Raw genomic sequence first — 21,961 nt, forward strand, 5'->3', positions numbered from 1 at the left:
CGGGTTTGTCTCCAGACATCAGTCTTCCCCACCTCTATCTCAGTACTTCCTTGCACTTTCTACTACCTAAACCCCCTGCTGGACGGCGTCAGGAAATGACACTGAGTGGTGGTAACTCTCTTTGTAGTGGTATATTTAGGATTTGATGTGACACATTTATTGCTGACTGTGCAAACACCTAGTCCCAGAGTGGGAACTCCAAGCTCCAGTTCTTCCCCATACTGCCTGTCTGAACTGCCAACCCCTCTGAATCGGTCCTCCTGCCTATATGACCTGCACCATACCCACTCCCCCTGGCTCCTGGGAAGATCCAGATCCTTCCTGCAGGCTCCTAATCACTGTAGGCCCCTATCCACACCCCTTAACCCACCTGCCTCAGTCCCATTCTTCCCTACATGGCTTAGATCCTAGGATCCAAGGGATCCCTTGGGTCTCCAACCACCCTCTTACCCTAGTCAGAAGCCTTTCTGTCCTGCTTCTGGTCTCCACCTCTGGGTAGTTTTGAAAGGTAACGATGACTCTTTAGTCTTTATTTTTCATCACTATGCTTTTTTTTTTTTCTTTTAAAAAGTAAAGGTGGAAAGAATAAACGAAATGGGAGAAATGTAAAAGCAAGAAGTAACAACAGCTGGTGAATTCAAGGGCCATATCCCCATTGTACATAAACAGATGCCCTAAATAGCTCTACTCTCCTGTGTGTGAAGGAAGGCCATGCCCTCATACTCTGGGGTTTCTTCCCCATTCCTGAGGTCCCTATGCTTACATCTGGGTCATGGCCCCCACTCTCCTACACCTACTCTTTCTCCCACCCCACTCAGGGTTGGGTCACTAGGTCACACCCTATCCTGCAGGCATAACCCCTCTCCTGGGTCTCCTCTATTCCTTACCCTCCCTCTCCAACTTCTCATCCTCCAAGTCAGTGGCTTCCTCCTCCCCACTGGGCTCCCGGAGGCTGACTGCCAGCACCAGGGCCTGTAGGAGACCAAAGAGGCAGGCAAAGTGCAGAGGGTGAGCAGTAAGTAGGCTCAACACAGCATGGAGCCCATGCAGGGCAGCTAGGAAGGATAGTAGCCCATGCAGCCAGAGGCCCAGCGGTCCACGCAGGCCCAACGCGTCCAAAGCTGCTCTCAGAGGGCGTGAGCACAGCCCCAGCAGGGCTGAGGCAAGCAGCTCCAACAGATGCAGAGTCAGGTTGGTTGATATCTGCAGACTCTCCTCTGGGCTCCCCAGGTACTGCAAGGGAGCCCCTGTTCTTCCACCTGGATCCCCCTGCAGCCAGCCCAGCAGCTTCTGACGCTGCCCTGGCTTCTCCACTGGGGCTTCAGGCACAGGGGGGCTCAGTACCTCTTCAGGGGACACTCCAAGTCTGGTGCCACTTGAGTCCACAGGATCCCAGCCCAGTTTGGGAATGGTCCCTCCAGTCTCCAGTCTCCCAGACTCTTGAGTGTTAGAAGCAGTCTTGTTCCACTTGAAGGAATCCATTCTGTTGCTCCCCAGTTGCTCATCTCGGTACTCTCTGCTTGGTTCTGGAGCAGCCCCAGAGCTCCTCCGTGCCCCTGTGTCCTTGGTCTTGGGAGGCCCCACATCTCCCATGGTTTCTGGGGCACTATCCCAGTCACTCCCTGAATTCTCAGAGGAGCTATCCATTCGTCTGAGTTCTGGGGTAGGCAGGTCAGGCTTCGTTGGTTTCCGGTGGCCCCAGGGGCGAGGTAGCCAACCACCGAGGCGTCGCAGGAACATGGTTGGGATGTGTAGTGAGTCCCTAGATTCTGGGGCTGCTTCCTGGCACCGCTTAGATTTTCAGGTTTGGGGCCTGAGTGTCTCCTCTGAAGCCAGTCTGTTCCAGCTCAGAAGAACTGTTATCTGTTTTGTGAGTTCTACTCTGAACTCAGAAGTGGCTCTCCACTTCTCGGGATGCTGTGCAGCCTCAAGTGTGGAAAGCGGCTTGTTTCCTTTTCAATTTTGAGGTAAAGAAGAGAGGCACATCCAAATTCGTTCACCACCACCACTACCACCCCACACCCAAGATGCAGGACAAGAATCCCAGGACCTGACAAGGCCTGGGTTACCCCCACGGTGTTCTCCCTGGGTTTCTGGGTTTCCTTTCCTGCAGGCAGCACCCCAAGTTTCACTCACCAAGGCCACGCCCCAAGGTGCCCCAGAAACTGGGGAGGCGGTACTCCATCCAAGAGGGAAGGAAGGAAGGCAGGTGGCCCTGGGTCTCAGGTAATCCCAATCTGGAGAGTCCTGAACTGCTGACCTAAGGGAGCTCAACAACAGGCAATCAATCTCCTATTGGGGGTTAGGAGAGAGGTGTTGAGCAAACTCCAGCCAGCAGCGTTCTTCCCTTGATTCAGAGGGTTATGAATCCTACACAGCGGCCCGACCGGCAGCTGAGACGCAGCCTCCACAAGGTCAGGCCAGAGGTGTCTCGGGAAATCGTCGTCGCGAGGCCAAGCGCGGGCCTGCCGGGGTACCTAGGCGTCCGGGCACTGTGCACTGCGACCCCTCCCGGGCCGCGGCCTCCCCAGGCCGCCTGGAGCCGCAGAGCCCGGAAGCAGCTGCACCAGGGCTGGAGGGACAGACGGGGGCGGAGCCTGCAGCTCGCGGGGCGGGCCCTGCGGATCCACCCCCCCACCCCCCCACCCCCGCGCCCCCGCGCGTTTGTACGCGCCACTCTGCAGGGTGCCCGCTGAGATTTGGCCGGGCCCGGGCAGGAGGGGAAACCTGGCAGTGAGTTTTCACTGCCCGAGGGTCCCTGGGCCGCCAGTGTTTCCCTGACCCTTGGTTCTTCCCTGCCTCCCCCCCGCCCCCCCTAACGCCAGCTTTTCATGGCCATGACTTCATGAAAGGCTTTTCCGGAAAAGCAAGCTGCTTCTCCGGTACCCGTGTTGATCTTCCTGACCCCTCCAGGCCGATTCTACTTCCCGGGGTCAGTCGGACAACAGTTAAGCTCTCCTTCAGCCAGGAACCTGGTATGAGCAGCAGGAGGGCGGAGGAGACAAGTGTAGACAAATAATGTGCTTCCTACCTCTGGAGTTTCAGGTAATAAAGTGAACCTTGATTTAAAGGTTACATTTGGGAGGCCAGAGTTCTGGCTCTAGTTCAGCTAACACCATTGAGGCTGGAGAATTCCTAGGCCCTCCCAGCCCATTGGCCTCTTCCTGCAAGACCCTGCCTACTCTCATCACCTCAGAGCTTGCCCAAGCTTCCCCTCACTATGCATTGTGTATTTGATCATGTAGCTGCCTCCCCCAGCTGTGAGCAATTAGAAGTTTGGGACTATGTCTCACACCTCTTAGCACATAGTATCTGAACTTGTTTAAAATCAGTAATCAGGGGATCCCTGGGTGGTGCAGCGGTTTGGCGCCTGCGTTTGGCCCAGGGCGCGATCCTGGAGACCGGGATCGAATCCCACGTCGGGCTCCCGGTGCATGGAGCCTGCTTCTCCCTCTGCCTGTGTCTCTGCCTCTCTCTCTCTCTCTCTCTGTGACTACCATAAATAAATAAATTAAAACAAAAATCAGTAATCAAAAGGACACCTGGGTGGCTCAGTGGTTGAGCATCTACCTTTGGCTCAGGGCATGACGGGGGAGGGGAGGGGGGGGGGCGGGCGCAGGATGGAGTCCTATATCCGGCTCCCTGCAGGGAGCCTGCTTCTCCCTCTCTCTGCATCTCTCACGAATAAATACAATCCTTTAAAAATAAAAAAAAAGTCAGTACTTGAAAAAATAAAACAGTGATTGAATTGACTGGAGTGGTCAGGGGACACTTACTGGTGCAGGCAAGCCTGGCATAGAGCTTGGGCAATTCCTGGTTCAGGGGATTGAAAGAATAGCTGGGGGCATTCCAGGCTGGGGCTAGCACCTGGAAGTGAACCAGACGGGCGGGTAGGTGACCCTATCCTGCCACCAGAAAGGGCTACCCCTTCTGGCTCAGGTAGGATTTGCATGTGGCCCCCAGACTTGTTTGGCCTTTCCCACAATAGCTTCCAGAAAAGTGAATAAAACACAAAAGAAGAAATTTGATTTATTTTTCAGCTCTCAGCTTCTCTCTCCGAAAGGCAGAGCCCACTGACTACAATCTGAGTGTTTGGAACCTGGACAGACCCCCAGAAGTAAAAGCTAAAGTGCCTAGGTCCAAGTTCAGACTTCAGCAATAGATCAGGATCAGACCTTACCAAGGTCAGAACTCAAGGTTCATGTATGTCCTCAGATCCCACTCCCAGGCCCTGTCTTTCTCCTCCTGCCTTCTCTCCTCTCTCCAGCTCAGTGTGGTCACCCGAGGGGCTCTCTCCCTCCCAGCTATGGCCCGAGTATCTCGGGCCAGAAAGTGTGTGACTCGGGGTTGGGGCACCGATCTGTAGCCTAATCCTTCCTGGTCCCTCTTGAGGACAGTGGGGATGGGGTTGGTGCGGCCCTCACCCCGGGGTCCCAGCCCCATTCCAGGCTCCCAGCCTCCCCTCAGCAGCAGCTTAAAGCCTGGGCTGGAGGCGGGCACCCCAAGGGGCAGGTTGGGGGACCTGAGATCACGAGGCAGTGACAGCAGGTGAGCAGTGGATGTCCAATGATTAGAGTCTTGGAAGTGAGCATTGCAGGTCTCGCAGTACTGGAAGGAAGGGGATTGGGACCTGTAGGGGAAAAAGAGAAAGAGATGAGGGCAGGGGAAGAGTGGAGGGAGTGGAGAGGGAGGCAGGCAGAGCGGGGTGGCAAGGTGGGAAGTCCTTCTAGCCTTTCTGCTAAGAAAGAAATTGCCTTCCAACCCACTTAGCAATGAGGGACCCAGAGGGGAACAGCTAGAAGAAATAGCAACCAGGCTTCACAAGATCTTGGGCAAGGCATAATAACTACAATTTATATATATATTTATATATGTATATTTATATATATATAGTTTAAAAAAATTTTTTTTTTTTTTTATGATAGTCACAGAGAGAAAGAGAGAGAGAGAGAGGCAGAGACATAAGCAGGCTCCATGCACCGGGAGCCCGATGTGGGATCCGATCCCGGGTCTCCAGGATCGCGCCCTGCGCCACCAGGGATCCCCTATATATATGTATATAGTTAATCCCCTATATATATATATTAACTATATATATATATATATGGTAAACCGTCATCCTAACACTTTACATATATTGACCCATTAAATCCTCACAATTCTTTAACAGGTGCTCTTGTTACCCCCCATTTCTCAGATAAGGAAAATGAGGCACATAAAAATTAGGTTGCTTGACCAAGTAAGTAGAATCAGAATTTAAACCCAGGGAGCTGGGACACCTGGGTGGCTCAGCGGTTGAGCGCCTGCCTTTGGCCCAGGGTGTGATCCTGGAGACCTTGGATGAGTTCCACATCGGGCTCCCTGCAGGGAGCCTGCTTCTCCCTCTGCCTCTCTCTCTCTCTCTGTGTCTCTCATGAATAAATAAATAAAAATCTTAAAAAAACACACACACAAAAAAAACAGGGAGCTCACATTTACTACTACTCGATTCCATTGCCATATCAACCTACACTGGGGATCAGGGAGAGAATCTTTGAGTCTGTTCCGGAGCCTCTGGCATGGAGGGACTAGGAAGGGCAGAACACACTGAAAGATGGGCATGGGTTAAGGCTTCCTCTCACCGGTTCTCTGGATTCCTCGTCTCTCCGTGGCTCTCTCGGACCATGCGCGCCACCTCAGGAAAACCCGCTTCTTCAGCCAGCTGAGCAGCATCCTTGCCACCCAGCTCACAGACACCCACCCAGGCAGCTCCACGGCCCAGGAGATAGCGCACAGCAGCCCCCTGGCCTGCTCGAGCAGCACACATCAGGGGGGTCCACCAGAAGGCATCCCGAGCATTGATATTGCCCCCCGCTCCCCCTGCCTCGTGGGGATCCAAGAGCCTTCTTAGTTCTGCTAGGTCACCCTCCTGGGCTGCCCTCAGTATCCAATGGGTCATCTTGTCCTCTGCCTCAAGGGATCTCCTTTGTCCATGTCCTGCTGAGGCTCCTACAGCAGCTTCCCCCATCATTCTTCTCTTCTTCCTCTTTCTTTTCCTGTCAGGTTCAGGCTGAGATCTCTGGGATGCAGGGATGCTGCTCTCTTCTGCAATCAGGGCCTCATAGAAAGCCCGGGCTGCAGCCCCATTCAGGGTGGGCTCCAGCTCTTCAGGCTGTGACTGCTGCTGCCCATCTTTCCAGAGGTCACTGGGGTTGGTGGCCGGGGTGAAGGTGATGAGGGAGGGCCTGGACATGGCTTTTGGGAGAACTGAGACAATGAGACTAATTAAAGGGCGTATGAGACAAGCAAGCCAATCCCTTGGTGGCTCTGCACTGACCAGAACCACCTCCACAGATCTGCTGGGATGAGGAAAAGTAGCCTTTTCCAAGTCAAAAACCCGTCTTATACTCTAAGTGACCCCACAACCTAGGACCCTACAGGGCCTAAGGACCATAGGTCATGTGGAAAAACAGGGAGCCATACAATAACAGCCCATATCCCTCGTAAAGGTTAACTTAACAAAGATTTAATGAGAATTGCCCAGAGGCCCATCCCTATCCTCACCAATAAGTAAAAACAGCTTCTCTCTCAAACTACTTGATCACCAGGTAAGACGTGCAGTTAAGAAAACAATCAGCCTAGCCCTTTAAATCTTCCTTGATCCTATGTCAGGGTAGGGTCTTTCCAAACAAAAACAGACTTTTAACCTTCTCCGGATGCAAGAAGAAGATTTGGGGGAGAAACTCCAGTCTCTGTGGAGACCCCACAGGGTCTCTGTACCACAAAAATTTTATCTAAGCAAAGGTGCTGCCAGTCCAATAGCCACACGACCCAGACACACATGTGTGACTGAAAAAAAAATCAACCACCACAAAGCAGAACTTGAGGGTGCGGGCGTGTGCGAAGCGCCAGGCTGAGCCTTCGCACGGTGGGACCCTCCAGGATGCCACGTGCCCAGGCAGCGCGAGGACAGAGGCTCTGTCGGTTGGGGTCCTACTTCTACATAACGCCCCACAATGCCCTTCGCCTCCCGGAACGTGGCCCCCCACTCCGAGCGCAGTTTTTGGACCTGCGAAACCACCGAGTTAAGGAGGGCTCTGAGAAGGCGGGAGGAAACCTGTGGAATGCCCCGAAGCCGTGAAGTGAAATAACGTCACGCCACCCCTCACCATTATTCTGAGCAGGGTTCGAAGGTCACACTTAGTGCCCGCAGCAGAAGGCCCCATTCAAGCTCTGAGAGGAGATGGAAAAGTGCAAGGGGACGAGCAGCAGAATGGCTGGCGCCACTTCAGGTTAGCGCACAGGCCGTCCCAATTCTCACACCGCTCACCTCAGCCCAGCCCACTCTTCCCACGTCCCGCAAGCAAGGAGCCCGGCCTCACCTCCCGCCTGAGGAGACTAGACCCCGGGGTGAAGCACCGGCCCGGGTGGGGCCTCCAGTGGCGGGCCTGACTCTGGCGAGAGGCTCCGCAGGCAACAAGGACCCGGTGGGGTAGTCGGGGACGAGGTCAGCACCCTGGGCTGCCGGCAAACACCTGGGGCAGAGCCTCGCTGTGTGAGGGGAGTTGCAGGAATCCAGCCCTCCAGCCCCGTTCCTTCCCCGCCCCCTCCCGGCCCCTCAGTTGCGCGACCCTACGACTCTATTTCCCATACTCCCTGGCCCAGAACGGGGTACTGCGCTTCCGCTTCCGGTGGTATCCCGCTGCTCCCCACCCCCGAGCGTCTTGTTCCTGGGCCTCGCGACGCCAGGGTCGTTCGTGGGTCATCCTGGGATTCGTAGTTCGCCTGTTCTTCGCTTCGCCAGTTTCTCTTTACCTGGGACTCCATTTCCCGGCGTTCACTGCGGCGCCCGACCCTTGGCGCTTGCGCGTTGCCCTCTCCCCACCCTCCCCAATTTCCACACACACCGCCCCCCGCCCCCCCCCCCTCGCTACTTCGCCTGCCGCGGTCGGGTCCGCGGCCTGCGCTGTAGCCGTCGCGGTTCTTTGGAAGCAGCAACTCCCCTCCCCCACCCCGGTCCCGGTCCCGGTCCCCGCCCAGCCGGTGAGTCTGAGGTCGTTGCCGCATCGAGTCTTCCGTCCTTAGGCGCGGCACATGGGGTCTCCGCGCGTTGGTGTGGGGGTGGGGAAGGAAGTGACCCGGTCCGGCACCGGGGGAGGGAGGGTTGGCCTGAGAGGCGGGGTGTGGGGACTCCTGTGAGAGGGACCCAGGGCCACCTCCAGGTCGTGAGGGGAAAGGGTCCTGGCTTTTGCTTGGAAAGGATAAACTTCGGAACCCTTGGGAAAGGTGTCGGGGACATGCGGAGACCTGCGGGGTAGGGATCTCGAGCCGAGAGCCCTGCGAGGGAGGGACTTGACGTAAAGAGGAGAGGGTGCTGGTTTTCGGGATTGTTAGGGGTGTGGGTAGGACGGGTGAGCCTAGACCTGTCGGTTTTTCAGAAGTGGTGGGACTCCAAAGAGCCTCTAGTGAATAAGAGGAATTGGAGGCAGGTGCGCCAGGGTCTAGGATCCTTTAAGAAAAGGGGGCTCCAAATTCTTCCATGGTCGGGGAGCAGAGTGTGGGGAGGAGGGAAGGTACCAGAGACAGGGTGGGGGAGCTTGGCCTTTGTTTACCCTCTTTTTTTTTTTTTTCCCAGCTGACGTGAAGATGAGCAGCTCAGAGGAGGTGTCTTGGATATCCTGGTTCTGTGGGCTCCGTGGCAATGAATTCTTTTGTGAAGTGAGTTCTCAATCTCCCAGCTATGTCCGCACAAAGTTTGGCTGTATGTTTTTCCACATATTTAGCTTCTACTTCTCTTACAGGCTGTCATAGAAACTTTTTCCTGTCAAGGAAGAGTCCCTTCAGTAACTCCCCTCACTAATTTGTGAAGTGGCAAGACTTGCCCATCCCAAGCCTGTTACTGTCCAGCGGTGTAATATTGGAAAAGTCAACTTTATTACTACTACTACTACTACTGTTATTCTTATTATTATTGCTAGGCTTGTACTAGTAGTGCTTAATTTGGGAGCCTATTAGGATTAAAATGCCGTTTATCAAAATGTTTTGTAACAGGCAAAGTTTTGTGCTAATGATATAATGGATTATAACTGCCCACAGGACCCAAGCTGTTTAGTCGCTGCTTTTCTTAGAGTTCTAGCTGCCGGTAAGGAGAGGACAAAACTGGTCTGTAGAGATGGGATCAAGAATAGGAACAGGGATTTTAAAAGGAGTGTCTCGTTAAGGAAGAGATTGTTGTAGCTGCTTATCCTTAGGAAAGAAAAGCCAGAGCTTTTATGGGAAGGCAGTGTATGTGAACTGGGGAGAGAGACTCAAGGATTTCTGCTGAGTTGGTGTGGGGAATTAGGGAAAACAGAAGCAGTTGTGTTGGAAACAAGGCACCAATTAGAGCAATGTGCCCAGATCAAAGCTGAGGATTCTGCTATGGGTTTCTTCTTGACTTCCACATCCTGACAGGTGGATGAAGACTACATCCAGGATAAATTCAATCTCACTGGACTCAATGAGCAGGTGCCTCACTATCGACAAGCTCTAGACATGATCTTGGACCTGGAGCCTGGTGAGGCATCCTCGGGGTTATCTTTGTGTGTGTGTGTGTGTGTGTGTGGTTTTTCTTTTTTCTCCCAAATTCCTGTTGATCTGCTTCTTGAATTTCTAAATTTCCTTTTGGTTCTCTGATTGCTTTTGTCCTAAGTTCTGTACTTTATTTTGCTCTCTCATCTGACTTTTGCCTGGATTTGTGACAGCCTCATTCTACACTCTGATCCTGTAACTTGGCTCTCTCCCTTAATGTTAGTTTCCTCATGGATCTCATTTCCTGCTTACCTGTCTTGCCTTGCACCTTTCAGTCTAGAGTTCCAGCTTCTATGTTGATCTTTTTCATTTATGTGTTGAGAGAGTTGGGAGGGAGAGAAGAGAGTAAAGGCTGAAGAGGTATAGAGAGAAGGCAGAGCTGCCTTGGGTGGGTGGGTGGAAGGGCCAGAGGCCCAGGTTTCTGGGTCAAATGCCCAGGTGATGGGTGGCGCAAAGATGAGTAGCCAGCAGCCCCTGGAGGTGGATGGGGCACCTAAGAAAGCTGTAAGACAAGTGATTGCAATTGGCTGCGGCCATGTTTCAGATGAAGAGCTGGAAGACAACCCCAACCAGAGCGACCTGATTGAGCAGGCAGCCGAGATGCTTTATGGATTGATCCACGCCCGCTATATCCTCACCAACCGTGGCATCGCCCAGATGGTGAGGCCTCTCTGCTCCCACTTGACTCCTCTGAGGTAGTAAGGGAAACAGGTTCTTGCAGCAAGGAGTCACGTTTTCAAACTTGTCACAGATTATAGCTAAGAAGAGGGGAAGAGGGCGCCTGGGTGGCTCAGAGGCTGAGCGTCTGCCTTCGGCTCAGGTTGTGATCCTGGGGTCCTGGGATTGAGTCCCGCATTGGGCTCCCCGCAGGGAACCTGCCTCTTCTCTTGCCTGTGTCTGTCTCTCTTTCTGTCTCTCGTGAATAAATAAAATCTTTAAGAAAAAAAAAAGGAGGGGGAAGAACCCCAGAACCTGGGCCTGGGGATTAAATCCTAATTGGGGTTGTGCTGACTGAGGTATTTTCAGGGAGGGAGACGTGACCTTGGACAGGAATTTTTTGCAGTCTGCCTCTTCCTCAGGGAACAAACAGCAAATGGCTCTGATGGTCTGTAACTTGCCTACCTGGAGAAAAGGAAGCAGGGGAGTAGGAGGGCCCATCTGGCCAGCTTAAAATGGGCATCTGGACGGAAGGAGGCAGGAGTGGAGGACAGAGCAATGTGGGTTGGACTGAGGAGGGGATTGCCTCTTCTTTTCATACCTACCCACCGGCCCCTTTCATTTTATTCACCTCAGTTGGAAAAGTACCAGCAGGGAGACTTTGGCTACTGTCCCCGTGTGTACTGTGAGAACCAGCCAATGCTTCCCATCGGTGAGTGTTGGAGAAGGGAAAGGAGGCCTCATGAAATGGCCAGTCCTCTGGGAAGGAAATGGGGCTCAGCAAGTCTGAGCCTGAGTCTGGGAGGGTGGTGGGGCAGGCTCGGGGGTGCCTGGCCTGCTGAGTCTAGCTGTCTCCCAGGCCTTTCGGACATCCCAGGTGAGGCCATGGTGAAGCTCTACTGCCCCAAGTGCATGGACGTGTACACACCCAAGTCATCGAGGCACCATCACACGGATGGCGCCTACTTCGGCACCGGTTTCCCTCACATGCTCTTCATGGTGCACCCCGAGTACCGGCCCAAGCGGCCCGCGAACCAGTTTGTGCCCAGGTGGGGAGCAGGGATAGAGTTACCCAGGGTCAAAGGAAAGGTTTGGGATTCCCCAGAGAGAAGGGAGGACAGGGCATGGTCCTTTCTTGAGGTTTGCTTCTCCCAGAGCGAGTAACCTTGGGGAAGGTGTTTGCCTGCCTGTGCCTCAGTTCCCTTATCCATGAAATGGGGGTGATGACAGTACTTGACTGACAGGGCACATTTAAGTAGTGTGGTGCTTCGAATCATATTGGCACTTGAAGTCACCATTCAAATGATAACTGTTCTTGTCATCATCTTGGGTGCTCAACCTTTTGCCAGGAGAAAGTAGTTTAAAAGTGCAGTTTGGTATCATATTGAAACAAGTATGAATATGCGCACACACATAGATGCGATTACATGCATGTATGTATGTGTGTTTAAAGTAGGCTAGAATTTGAGTTTTAATGGTTGTTGAAGGTACATTTCCTAGTATTCTAGAGGGAAGATGTTTGGGAGCCACTGTCCTTAATCACTGAGCAGACTCATGGAGAAGCTGAGGTGGGGAGGTGGAAATACAGGCTGCTGACAAGGCCAGGGTAGGGCTCACCTTGCTGCCTCTCTGACCTCTACCCCTTCCCAGGCTCTACGGTTTCAAGATCCATCCAATGGCCTACCAGCTGCAGCTCCAAGCCGCCAGCAACTTCAAGAGCCCAGTCAAGACGATTCGCTGATTCCCCACCCTACCTGTCCCTCAGTCTTTGACATCTCCGATCCTTTGCTGCCACCCTTTCAGGAACCCTCTATGGTTTTTAGTTTAAATTAAAGGAGTCATTATTGTGGTGGGAATATGAAATAAAGTGGAAGAAAAGGCCATGAGCTGGTCTGCTGGTGCTTGGGGTTGGGGGACGGGAGGGTACTGCTGTGCTTCATTCCAGGGACCCTCATGGCCCAGCCCACCCTCAACGTGAAAACCAGCACAGATTCAGATTTGTGCCCACTGGATTTGGGTGATATTCTTAGCAGTAGAGCAGAATTTCTAGTATCAGATGTGGAGATGTGCAAGGCACAAGGAAAAGACCCAGGGGAAGATCAGATTTCAAAAACTAGAGACCTATTTGTTCTTTTTTGGCCACCTATGGCTGTATATTTGTACTGTAAGGAGTATAGTCAACAACAAAAATCTTCCAGTTTTTATTTTACAGGGCCCTGGTTCTGGCAAACAGAACTCTAAGGGGTGGAGAGAGAATGAGGTTCAGAATTGCTGCTGGGTGGTGTCTGTTCGCCCCCTGCTGGGGGAGCTAAGACATGCCCATCTCTGAAGAATGGAGATCCTAGGTACCTGGCCAGGTTTTCCCAGCACTGTAGGGACTGGTTTTATTGAATGGGGAGAACAGCAGGTGATACCAGAGGTAGAAGCTGATCCATGGACCCTTGAGGTGTGTGAATAGATATTTTCAGGACATGAGGGACAACAATAGCTGGATAAAGGCCCAAGTGTCCTTTGTCTGGGCCACTGTTCCCACGTTCAGGAACCCGACGCTTGTGGGTGAGGACGCACTGTCCTCCAGCCAAGTTAATAACTTCCTCCCCCAGTCAAGGAATATAGCTCTGCCCCTGCAGCAGCTCCTGCTCAAACTGTCTATCAAAACCACTCTGCAGCTCAGGATCAAGGAGCATGGTCACAGGAAGGTGGGGTTTCAGAATACCCCTCAGGGACTGCCCTTCTCCCCAGAATTCCATCATGAAAGCCCATATGCTTGTAGGTGTGCTGGTCATGGTGGGCTTCGCAGTGGGAAAAGGTAAGTGGGGGCCCAGGGGCAAGGAGAGAAGGGTGACAGTCCTGAGAGTCTGAGAGGGGTGGGGTTGTAGCCCTGGTTCACGGGTTGCCTGCAAGGCAGAGAACTTGGAATGAGCCAACACTCCCGTCCCTCCTGTCTTCTGCTGCTGCAGCTCCTGGTCCTGAAGTCCGGACCTGCCACCTCTGCCTCTTAGAAGACCCTTCTACAGGGTGCATTTCAGGGTCAGAGAAGTGTACCATCAGCAGCACGTCACCGTGCATGGTGATCACCATCTATTATGGTAAGTCAAGCCCCAGGAAGGGGCTGCTGGTGGGATAGCCCATGGCCCAGTCTCCTTTCCTCTCCTAAATGAGGGCTGCTTAGGGCCTGTGGTACAGGAATAGGACAGCAGGATCCCGGAAGGAGGAGTCTGGGGTTTTGGGGGTTCCACTAAGCCAGTTTTTCTGACCCCTTCTGAAGGAGTCTGGGATGGAAGTCAGGTCTTGGTGAGGGATTGGGAGAGTTTAGGGTGAGTATATCAGGTTTGGGGACTGTGGGAGACAGTGGGGGTTATTAGCTGTTCCCTCTTCTCCAGATACCAAGATTCGTTTCTTCATCCGAGGCTGTGGACAGTATAATTCCTACCGCTGCCAAGAAAAACGCAATACCTACTTCCCGGAGTACTGGTACCAGGCCCAGTGCTGCCAGTATGATTACTGCAACTCCTGGTCCAGCCCCCAGCTCCACAGCTCCCCTCTTGACCCCCCTGCTGGGACCTGGGGCCTGCCCCTCTCTGAGTCCCAGATCCAGTGGTTCTACCGGGCCCTGAACCTCTCGCTTCCCCTCCGCAGCTTCCATGCTGGGGGGGAGCCTGAATGCCTGGGTAACCTGGCCACCCTGCCCCTGAATCTGAGCTTATCCATTGCTGACCTGCGTCACATATATTTGTTTCTCAACAGTTCGGGACTTTTGGTTCTTCCCTGGACTAAGCCCTGATGCCTGAGCCTTGTGGATTTCACTCCATTACAGCATCTCTCCCCTAACACCACAGCTCCCTGTGCTGTCCTAGAACACCTACTTTCTCTGCTCTGTGATTTCTCTGGTCTCCATTCCCCTGTATTTTCAGTGTCTCTGGCTTTAGTGTCATTTTCTTCCTAGAAACTGGGATGCTGCACCTCCTAGAAAATAATGAGTTCAGAGTCTGCCCAGGCTGGCCTGGGGAAGGCACAGTGGCTTCCTGGTCCCCTTCTGGTCACCAGAGTCAGCCATGCCCCTCATCTTCCCAGTCCTCTGCCAATCTGGTCCCCTGCTGCCTCTGTTCAGATCTGTTTGTAGATCACATTCTACGCCTACCTTGAGACCCAGACTGAACTTGCAGTAAGAAGGGTAGACTAATGTGCACGTTTCCTTACTAGGCACTGTGGTGTCCCTGCCTCACTGTGTCTACTCCCACCTGCTTCTCTGGTCACCTTGCCCTGGTCACCTGCTTCTCTCCTCTCGTTGCAGTCCGTGGTCTCAGTCCCACTCCGCATCACTGAGTCCTGAAACCCGCTTCCATAGATGCCAGGGGAGAGGAGAGGGTCCCCCCTGCTCTGCTCCACATCTCCTGCTTGTTCTCCACAAACTCCACAATAAATGGACTGGGCTAAGTCTGTGTCACACTGTTTATGGGGTCAGGCTCAGGTATGGGCAAGTATAGACCAGTTCAAGTTGATTGGGCATGGGGATCAAACCGTCTACAGCCTGACCCACTCCACTTGGCCTTTGTGGCTTCCTCATGGCTTGCTCCCAAAGAGCCTATATCCATCCCACCTTCCACTTAGCTAGAGGTCTGTTCAGCTATGAGGATTATGACTTCTCTCAGCCTTTGACTTACCCCACAGGGCTGCCTGGCTGGTTCAGTCAATAGAACATGTGACTCTTGATTTTGGATGGGTTTTTTTTTGTTTTGTTTTGTTTTCCTTTTTTTTTTTTTTTTTTTTTTTTAATTTTTTTTTTTAATTTTTATTTATTTATGATAGTCACACAGAGAGAGGGAGAGAGAGGCAGAGACACAGGCAGAGGGAGAAGCAGGCTCCATGCACCAGGAGCCCGATGTGGGGTTCGATCCTGGGTCTCCAGGATCGTGCCCTGGGCCAAAGGCAGGCACCAAACCGCTGCGCCACCCAGGGATCCCTGTTTTGTTTTCTTTTAAAGATTTTATTTGGGATCCCTGGGTGGCGCAGCGGTTTGGCGCCTGCCTTTGGCCCAGGGCGCGATCCCGGAGATCCGGGATCGAATCCCACATCGGGTTCCCGGTGCATGGAGCCTGCTTCTCCCTCTGCCTGTGTCTCTGCCTCTCTCTCTCTCTCTCTCTCTCTGTGTGACTATCATAAATAAATAAAAAAAAAAAATTAAAAAAAAAAAAAAAGATTTTATTTATTTATTCATGAGAGACACAGAGAGAGGCAGAAGGAGAAGCAGGCTCCAGGTAGGAAGCCCATGGGACTCGATCCTGGGTCTCCAGGATCACACCCTGGGCTGAAGGCGGGGCTAAACCGCTGATCCACCAGGGCTGCCGATCTTGGAGTTTTAAGTTCAAGCCCCACATTGGGTGTAGAGATTGCTTCAAAATAAAATCTTCAATCAAAAACGAAAACAAATTTGCCCTACAAAACCTAGAAAGTTAAACCCCTTAGATGGCTTTTCTATCTAAGAGAGGAGGAAAAATGCTTTTAAATCAGGAAAATTCAGGAGCAGAGCAAACAGCCCAGGTATCTGAGTTACCTGGTACTGAGGGACCTGGCTTCTTGCCTGCTGTTCTTTTTAGGATCCTGGCACCCAGAACCCCTCAGTAAGGAGTTAGGGTGGACGTTGTTCGGTGATACACAGATGGAGCTGCAGTGGTTAGATCTTTCATTTTAATATTTTATTTTTGGAAAAAGCACAAACGGGCAGCCCCGGTGGTGCAGCGGTTTAGCACCGCCTGCAGCTCAGGGCGTGATCCTGGAAACCCGGGATCGAGTCCCACGTCAGGCTTCCTGCATGGAGCCTGCTTCTCCCTCTGCATATGTCTCTGCCCCTCTCTCTCTCTCTCTCTCTCTCTCTCTCTCTCTCTCTCTCTCTGTCTCTACGAATAAATAAGTAAATCTTAAAAAAAAAAAAAAAGCACAAGCATACAGAAAGCAATAATGAATATTCATAAGTTTTTCCATACAGCTGGTAAACACACTGCTGTGGGCAGCCAGGTGCCTGCCATTCTGAATCTCTAACTCAGTGCTGGGGATGTGCTTTTTATGAAAAGTAATGCAGCTTTGTGGTTGGGAGGCCTAATCCCAGCTCCTCTGACACTTGGGCAAGTTGGTTTCTGCCTCACTTTGGTCACCTGTCAAGGAGGGATAGTACCTCAGGATTGAAAGAATGCATGTAGTGTGTGTACAAGTGAAAATTAGAGCCTCCAAAATAGATACGTGCCTTGGGGGAAAAGGTACATATGGATTGTGGCATTTGTATATGTACATATTTATTATTACTACTACTATTTTTTTTTATGATAGGCACACAGTGAGAGAGAGAGAGAGGGAGGCAGAGACACAGGCAGAGGGAGAAGCAGGCTCCATGCACTGGGAGCCCGACGTGGGATTCGATCCCGGGTCTCCAGGATCGCGCCCTGGGCCAAAGGCAGGCGCCAAACCGCTGCGCCACCCAGGGATCCCTACTTTTTAAAGTAATCTCTATCCCCAACATGGAGCTCAAACTCACGACCCCAAGATCAAGAGTGATGTGCTCTGCCAACTGAGCCAGGCAAGGTGACCCTGTGGCCGATCTTTAAACCTTTTTGGCAAAACGTACAGAAGCTTCCACATACTATAACTTGAGTTTTTGTAAACCACATAGCTGTGTTACCAGTCCTCGTCAGTATAAAGGCCTTTATCACCACCCAGAGCTTCCTTGTGCATCCTGTCTTCCCAGGCACTTCTCCCAATTCAGCCTGGTTGCTGTTGTCCTGAGTAATAGCTGCTTAGAGGAATTTGGTTGGCATTTGATACAAATGGCATCCTACAGCATACACTTACACAACATTCTGTACATATGTTAACAGAGCTTCATGGCTCCTTAATGGCCTGTGCTCTGGCAGGAAGTGCCAATATAATTTGAAAGGTCAGGAAGAAGTTGGAGGTACAAAAACCTGGGTGCACCTTTCCTCATCACCTCTGACCTCAGTGTAGAAAGAAGTCTGGGTTTACACAACTCTAGCAAGTCAAACTAGAGGACAGTCTCAGGCTGAGGAGCCCAAGGCCCAAAATTCTGCAGTAATTTCTCACACCGTTGAAGTGGGAAGCTGAGCCCAGGATCAGGCCTGGGCTCCACTAGACTTAGCGACTTCCACAGAATGCCTCCCCTACCCTCTGCCTGGGCCCATGCCTCTCAGCTCCGCTCCTACCAGCATCCCTGTTTTCCTCCTGTGGACCTCCCCTCCAATCCTCACACAGCTCTGGGTTTCACCCCACTGCCCTTTTTGCCTTTACTGCGGTGTGGAGCTTCCAGTTCCTTTTCACTGTTTTGTGCCTAGAACTGAATCCAAGATGTGGAGACCAGGCAGGAGCAGAGCTCAGCAGAGCAGGAGCCCTTTACCTGCTGCCACAGTGGGGCAGTCAGGCAGGACCTCAGCCTCCACCACTACCAGAAGAGAGACAAGCCATAGAGTTTGTACACCAATTTATTTGGGAGGAACACCTGGGGACTTGAGGCGAGACTGGCTTGTGGTGGGAGATGGGGCAAAGCCGGGCAAAGAAGCAGCTGAGAGGTGGGAGAAGAGGACAAAAGCTGTCAGACCGTGAGGACTTGAAAACTCAGACTTCTGGAGAGGGAGCCTGGGGGAGGGGCAGAGTGGGAGTCGGGGAGCTTGAGGGGTGTCAACTAAGAGACAGGGCTGGGGGCCAGTAACTTGAGAGAGGCAGGGAGGGCTGGTAAAAAGGATTGGAAGTTGTCCTGGCTGTGCCAGCCAACTGGAAATCAAGAAGATGGATGGCAACTGGCAGGATTTTATTCCACAAGTCTTTGCAGAAATTCTAAGGAATGTAGAAGACTCTGTTCTGAGGGTTATTGCAGAACTCCCGGAGGCAGCATCGAGAAAATATCCAGAAGCCAAACACTGGAGAAGAGCGGGTATATGAACAATCACTCATCTGCTCCTTGTGGCGGCAGTCACTCACCATGATGTCAGAACCGCTGCTGCCTGTGGGGAAGGATGGCAGCATCCAGTGATAACTGATGTCCCAGTTCCCGGGCACAGCCTCAAACCCCTCCTTCCCCTCACTCCACATGGACTTACCATCACTGCTCCCACACCCTTCCCTGGACCCCCAAAAGGCAGATTCCTGAAACTGGGAGGGGGCAGGGAATGCCCGGGAGTCACCAGCAATGGATTCCGTGGAAGGTCGGTGGGAAAGAGCCATTCAATGGTTGGATGGTTGGAGGGGGCTGAGTAGGGTTTTGCTGAGGGAGAACCAGCACTTCAGGACCATCTAAGTTGGGAGATGTATTTATCAGTGGTCAGATTGCAAAGAAATGGTGTTTGTCATCATTTTATGGATCAAAAGTAAGAGAAGGGGCAGCCTGGGTGACTCAGCGGTTTGGCGCCGCCTGCAGCCCAGAACGTGATCCTGGAGACCTGGGATCCAGTCCCATGTCAGGCTCCCTGCATGGAGCCAGCTTCTCCCTCTTCCTGTGTCTCTGCCTCTCTCTCTCTCTCTAATAAATAAATACATAAAATAAATACATAAAATCTTTTTTTAAAGTATAATAAAAAGATTTGAGTTTTGATTTGAAGGCAATTTCATGCAGTGAAAGAGAGCACCATCTCTGGGATCACCACACATTGTGACTCAGCTTTTAAGAGACTTGGCCAAGGTAACTGACCTTTTGTGCTTCCGTTTCCTCATCTGTAAAATGGGGATAATAACAATTCCTATCTCAGAGGGCTGTAAGTGCTTAGAACAGTGCTCGCATATAATACATGTTTTGTGGTTGTTAAAAAGGGTAAGGGAGGGGTGCCCAGCTGGCTCAGTCTTAGAGCATGTGACTTCTTGATCTAGAGGTTGGGAGTTAAGCTGCAGTTAGCGTTGAGCCAACTTAAAAAAAAAAAAAAAATGAACAAAAGAAAAAAGGAGGGATTGTGTGGAAGAACAGGCATGGGGGGGCAGCCCAGGTGGCTCAGCAGTTTAGTGCCGCCTTCAGCCCAGGGTATGATCCTGGAGACCTGGGATCGAGTCCCATGTCGGGCTCCCTGCATGGAGCCTGCTTCTCCTTCTGCATGTGTCTCTGCCTCTTTCTCTCTGTGTGTGTGTCTTTCATGAATAAATAAATAAAATCATTAAAAAAAAAAAGAACAGGCATGAGGAACAGGGAAATATAGTAAATTTTCAGCAAGTTGAAAATGAAATGGGGGGGTGGGGGGGATCCCTGGGTGGCTCAGCGGTTTGGCGCCTGCCTTTGGCCCAGGGCGCAATCCTGGAGTCCCGGGATCAAGTCCCGCATCAGGCTCCCTGCATGGAGCCTGCTCCTCCCTCTGCCTGTGTCTCTGCCTCTCTCTCTCTGTCTATCATAAATAAATAAATCTTAAAAAAGAAAAAGAAAAAAATGAAATGGAGCTGTCCAGAGGCCATTCGACATGACAGTTTGGCCTAACATTCAAATTCAGGAGGAAGCAGAGCAAATCCTGTGGGGAGAGCGAGCAGCAAGATAGCTAAGGCCCAGACTCTGGCGAACATGAACCCTGAAGGGTCAAGGAGAATAAGGCGAGACCCAGTGAAAGAGATTGGGAAAAAGCCGTGGACGAGGCAGAGATGTCTGTAGCAACGGTGGCTGACAGGCAGGGAGAAGGCAGCCTGAGGACAGACTGGGGGACCTGGTCATCACAAGGGTCCCCCACCAAGGCTCCGTGCTGTCAGGAAGGCAGAAGCCAGTCGGTTGCAGGCTGAAGGAACAAGAGGTTGGAAGCAGAGACAGAGAGTGAGTGGCTCTGAAGGTAAGGAAAGAGAAACAATGATGGAACAGAGTCTAGGGGTTGCAGGACCCCCAAGGTGAGGTGCAGCCGAGATGCAATTTGGTAATGGACTGAGCCAAAGGCAAGCAGCTCACTGTTCTTTATGAGGAGAGTCATGCAGCTGCTGCCAGGCGGGGCGAGGCAGATGTCAGATCCCAGAAGGCATCCCAACTCCTTGGTCTCCAAGAGGCATCGATAGCAGCGCAGGTATTTGGGGAACTGAACTGGATGAGGGAATTCAGGATCAAAATTACCTAGAACACAGAGAAACACTGACTCCAAACCCACTTAGTTTCCAGGCTCATCGCCCCACTGTTCCCTCTATCTTCCCATCTCAGAAAACCATAAAACCACCAATTCTTTAAAAGCATCCAGCTTGGGATGCCAGGGTGGCTCAGCGTTGAATGTCTGCCTCTGGCTCAGGGCGTGATCCTGGAATCGAGTCCCACATCGGGCTCCCTGCATGGAGTCTGCTTCTCCCTCTGCCTGTGTCTCTGCCTCAGGGTCTGTGTGTCTCTTGTGAATAAATAAATCTTAAAAAAAAAAAAATCTGGCTTAATCCTCTACCAGAGACTTTAGTCCTTGTTAAAATCTCCATTCTGGGATAATAAAGAACTCAATAAAAAATTCATTCACTCATTCAATATATTTGAGGTACTAAAGTGTGCCCAGCACCCTGTAAGCTTTTACATTCACAGGTTAGGCAGGGGCAGCTCATTCCAGCTTTGGGAAGTTCTGTGAGGATTGGTTCTTCCTCTGGGACCCCCCACTCCTATGGACTTGCTTCTGAATATGCTTTCTTAATCTGTAATGTTCAGAAGTGAAAACAAGATCGCATCATCACAGGACAGGAGGAATCCATGCTTTGTGCCAACAGCAGACTTCAAGCAACCTACCGCCACATTCTTTCTTTGGTGGTCTTATCACTGGAAAGATTCCTATTAAACTTTGTCTACCAAGGCCCTCCCCAACCACATGTCTGTACACCTCCCTCTTCTCTGGTTCCAGGCCCAGACCACATGTTACTGAATCCCCAGGCCCAGCGGAGCACTTGGTGCGAGGCAGATAGAGAACAAACACTTTGAATCCTGTTTCTACATAAGTCCTGTTTTTCAGCCAAGTGAACAAGAGATTATCAGGCTCGATTGAGGCTTGTTCTACTCTGTGGATCCCATCCTGGTTCTGTCATTTAGCATGTTCCCGGAACCCTCCCTATTCTGCACTGCCCCACATTTGAATGGGGTTCCTTCAGTATCTCCAGGTCACTGCTATTGAGACAGCCCTGGAGTGATACCAAGAAATCTCCCTCAGAGTGAACATCAGCCCATCACCAGTCCCTAGGCATTATCCCACCAAGCCCATCCATCCCACCTCTCCTCCTGCCTGGGTTTACCTGACCATCCTGGGCAGATGTACCCAGACACCTGGTGTCTGTGGGTTTCTCTATCCAGCCGACCAGGAGGTCTTTACAGCCACTTACCAAACACCAAGCTCATCCTGACCAGCACTATTAAGAGGATCACGTACAGGGCTTGAGAGGTGCTGGGAAGGCACCCATACTCCGCGCCCATACTCCGGCTACCTTCAAGGCCTGCGGTAAAATGCATGACTGCCTAACAGCCTTCAGTTGGGGGCTTATATTAGTGGAAGAGAAATTGGTCAAGAGGAAGGAAACAGGTAACACCCATTTGGGGTGGAAATCAGTGCCAAAATAGCCAGAGGGACAGAGTGTCCTCACCCACGGCCACTCTAAGGCCTAACATCCTGGCTTGGGAACAGAACTCTGGCAAGAGGGGAATGGGAGGGAAACTTTCATATTCATCCTACAGAAGTGTATTGAATCACTGTATCAGGTGTTGGGATACAACATTGCACAAGATCCCTGCCCTCGCAGAGCAGTCTAGTGGGGAAGACAACAAAGAATAACGGGGGAAAGGGGA

General features: G+C 51.9%; 5 protein-coding genes across 8 annotated transcripts; 2 read left to right on the forward strand and 3 right to left on the reverse strand.

Annotated features, from left to right (window-relative positions):
* Positions 1–112: 112 nt before the first annotated feature.
* C12H6orf47 (chromosome 12 C6orf47 homolog) lies at positions 113–2,599 on the reverse strand. The gene is made up of 2 exons (XM_038553523.1): positions 2,137–2,599; positions 113–1,952 (listed from the first exon to the last, which is right to left on the reverse strand). The coding sequence occupies exon 2, from the start codon at positions 1,738–1,740 to the stop codon at positions 877–879; it is 864 nt and encodes a 287-aa protein (XP_038409451.1). The 5' UTR covers positions 1,741–1,952; positions 2,137–2,599; the 3' UTR covers positions 113–876.
* A 1,405-nt stretch (positions 2,600–4,004) lies between these two features.
* On the reverse strand, positions 4,005–7,769 carry GPANK1 (G-patch domain and ankyrin repeats 1). Of its 2 annotated transcripts, none has more exons than XM_038553528.1 (3): positions 7,362–7,769; positions 5,622–6,246; positions 4,005–4,630 (listed from the first exon to the last, which is right to left on the reverse strand). In XM_038553528.1, exons 2-3 carry the CDS (start codon positions 6,230–6,232, stop codon positions 4,186–4,188), a joined length of 1,056 nt encoding a protein of 351 aa, XP_038409456.1. In that variant the 5' UTR covers positions 6,233–6,246; positions 7,362–7,769; the 3' UTR covers positions 4,005–4,185. The 2 variants fall into 2 exon arrangements, with proteins under 2 accessions (XP_038409456.1, XP_038409457.1); XM_038553529.1 differs by lacking the exon at positions 7,362–7,769 and adding an exon at positions 6,544–7,350.
* On the forward strand, positions 7,133–12,086 carry CSNK2B (casein kinase 2 beta). Of its 3 annotated transcripts, none has more exons than XM_038553530.1 (7): positions 7,133–7,271; positions 8,615–8,697; positions 9,433–9,535; positions 10,094–10,209; positions 10,843–10,918; positions 11,066–11,255; positions 11,857–12,086. In XM_038553530.1, the coding sequence occupies exons 1-7, from the start codon at positions 7,223–7,225 to the stop codon at positions 11,945–11,947; spliced, it is 708 nt and encodes a 235-aa protein (XP_038409458.1). In that variant the 5' UTR covers positions 7,133–7,222; the 3' UTR covers positions 11,948–12,086. The 3 variants fall into 3 exon arrangements, with proteins under 3 accessions (XP_038409458.1, XP_038409459.1, XP_038409460.1); XM_038553531.1 differs by lacking the exon at positions 7,133–7,271 and adding an exon at positions 7,870–8,022; XM_038553532.1 differs by lacking the exon at positions 7,133–7,271 and adding an exon at positions 8,146–8,293.
* A 779-nt stretch (positions 12,087–12,865) lies between these two features.
* On the forward strand, positions 12,866–14,643 carry LY6G5B (lymphocyte antigen 6 family member G5B). The gene is made up of 3 exons (XM_038553533.1): positions 12,866–13,015; positions 13,167–13,295; positions 13,590–14,643. The coding sequence occupies exons 1-3, from the start codon at positions 12,892–12,894 to the stop codon at positions 13,988–13,990; spliced, it is 654 nt and encodes a 217-aa protein (XP_038409461.1). The 5' UTR covers positions 12,866–12,891; the 3' UTR covers positions 13,991–14,643.
* Positions 14,644–17,677: 3,034 nt separating this feature from the next.
* Positions 17,678–21,607, reverse strand: LY6G5C (lymphocyte antigen 6 family member G5C). Its single transcript, NM_001003166.1, is given in 3 exon segments — positions 17,678–18,212; positions 20,117–20,245; positions 21,502–21,607. Coding segments are annotated over 3 exon segments (387 nt in total). The 5' UTR covers positions 21,593–21,607; the 3' UTR covers positions 17,678–18,045.
* Between the last annotated feature and the right edge of the window lie 354 nt (positions 21,608–21,961).

Source organism: Canis lupus, chromosome 12, assembly GCF_011100685.1.
Source record: "Canis lupus familiaris isolate Mischka breed German Shepherd chromosome 12, alternate assembly UU_Cfam_GSD_1.0, whole genome shotgun sequence".
NCBI lineage: Eukaryota > Metazoa > Chordata > Mammalia > Carnivora > Canidae > Canis > Canis lupus.

Excerpts from the sequence above, each read along its gene's own strand:
- GPANK1 (XM_038553528.1), bottom strand. The coding sequence starts at position 6,232 with ATGTCCAGGCCCTCCCTCATCACCTTCACCCCGGCCACCAACCCCAGT. Across the intron at positions 4,631-5,621 it reads ACGAGGAATCCAGAGAACCG|GTCCCAATCCCCTTCCTTCC; the intron begins GTGAGAGGAAGC and ends TTTCCCCTACAG.
- LY6G5B (XM_038553533.1), top strand. The coding sequence starts at position 12,892 with ATGGTCACAGGAAGGTGGGGTTTCAGAATACCCCTCAGGGACTGCCCT. Across the intron at positions 13,016-13,166 it reads GGGCTTCGCAGTGGGAAAAG|CTCCTGGTCCTGAAGTCCGG; the intron begins GTAAGTGGGGGC and ends CTGCTGCTGCAG. Across the intron at positions 13,296-13,589 it reads GGTGATCACCATCTATTATG|ATACCAAGATTCGTTTCTTC; the intron begins GTAAGTCAAGCC and ends CCTCTTCTCCAG.
- C12H6orf47 (XM_038553523.1), bottom strand. The coding sequence starts at position 1,740 with ATGTTCCTGCGACGCCTCGGTGGTTGGCTACCTCGCCCCTGGGGCCAC.
- CSNK2B (XM_038553530.1), top strand. The coding sequence starts at position 7,223 with ATGGAAAAGTGCAAGGGGACGAGCAGCAGAATGGCTGGCGCCACTTCA. Across the intron at positions 8,698-9,432 it reads GCAATGAATTCTTTTGTGAA|GTGGATGAAGACTACATCCA; the intron begins GTGAGTTCTCAA and ends ACATCCTGACAG. Across the intron at positions 11,256-11,856 it reads GCGAACCAGTTTGTGCCCAG|GCTCTACGGTTTCAAGATCC; the intron begins GTGGGGAGCAGG and ends ACCCCTTCCCAG.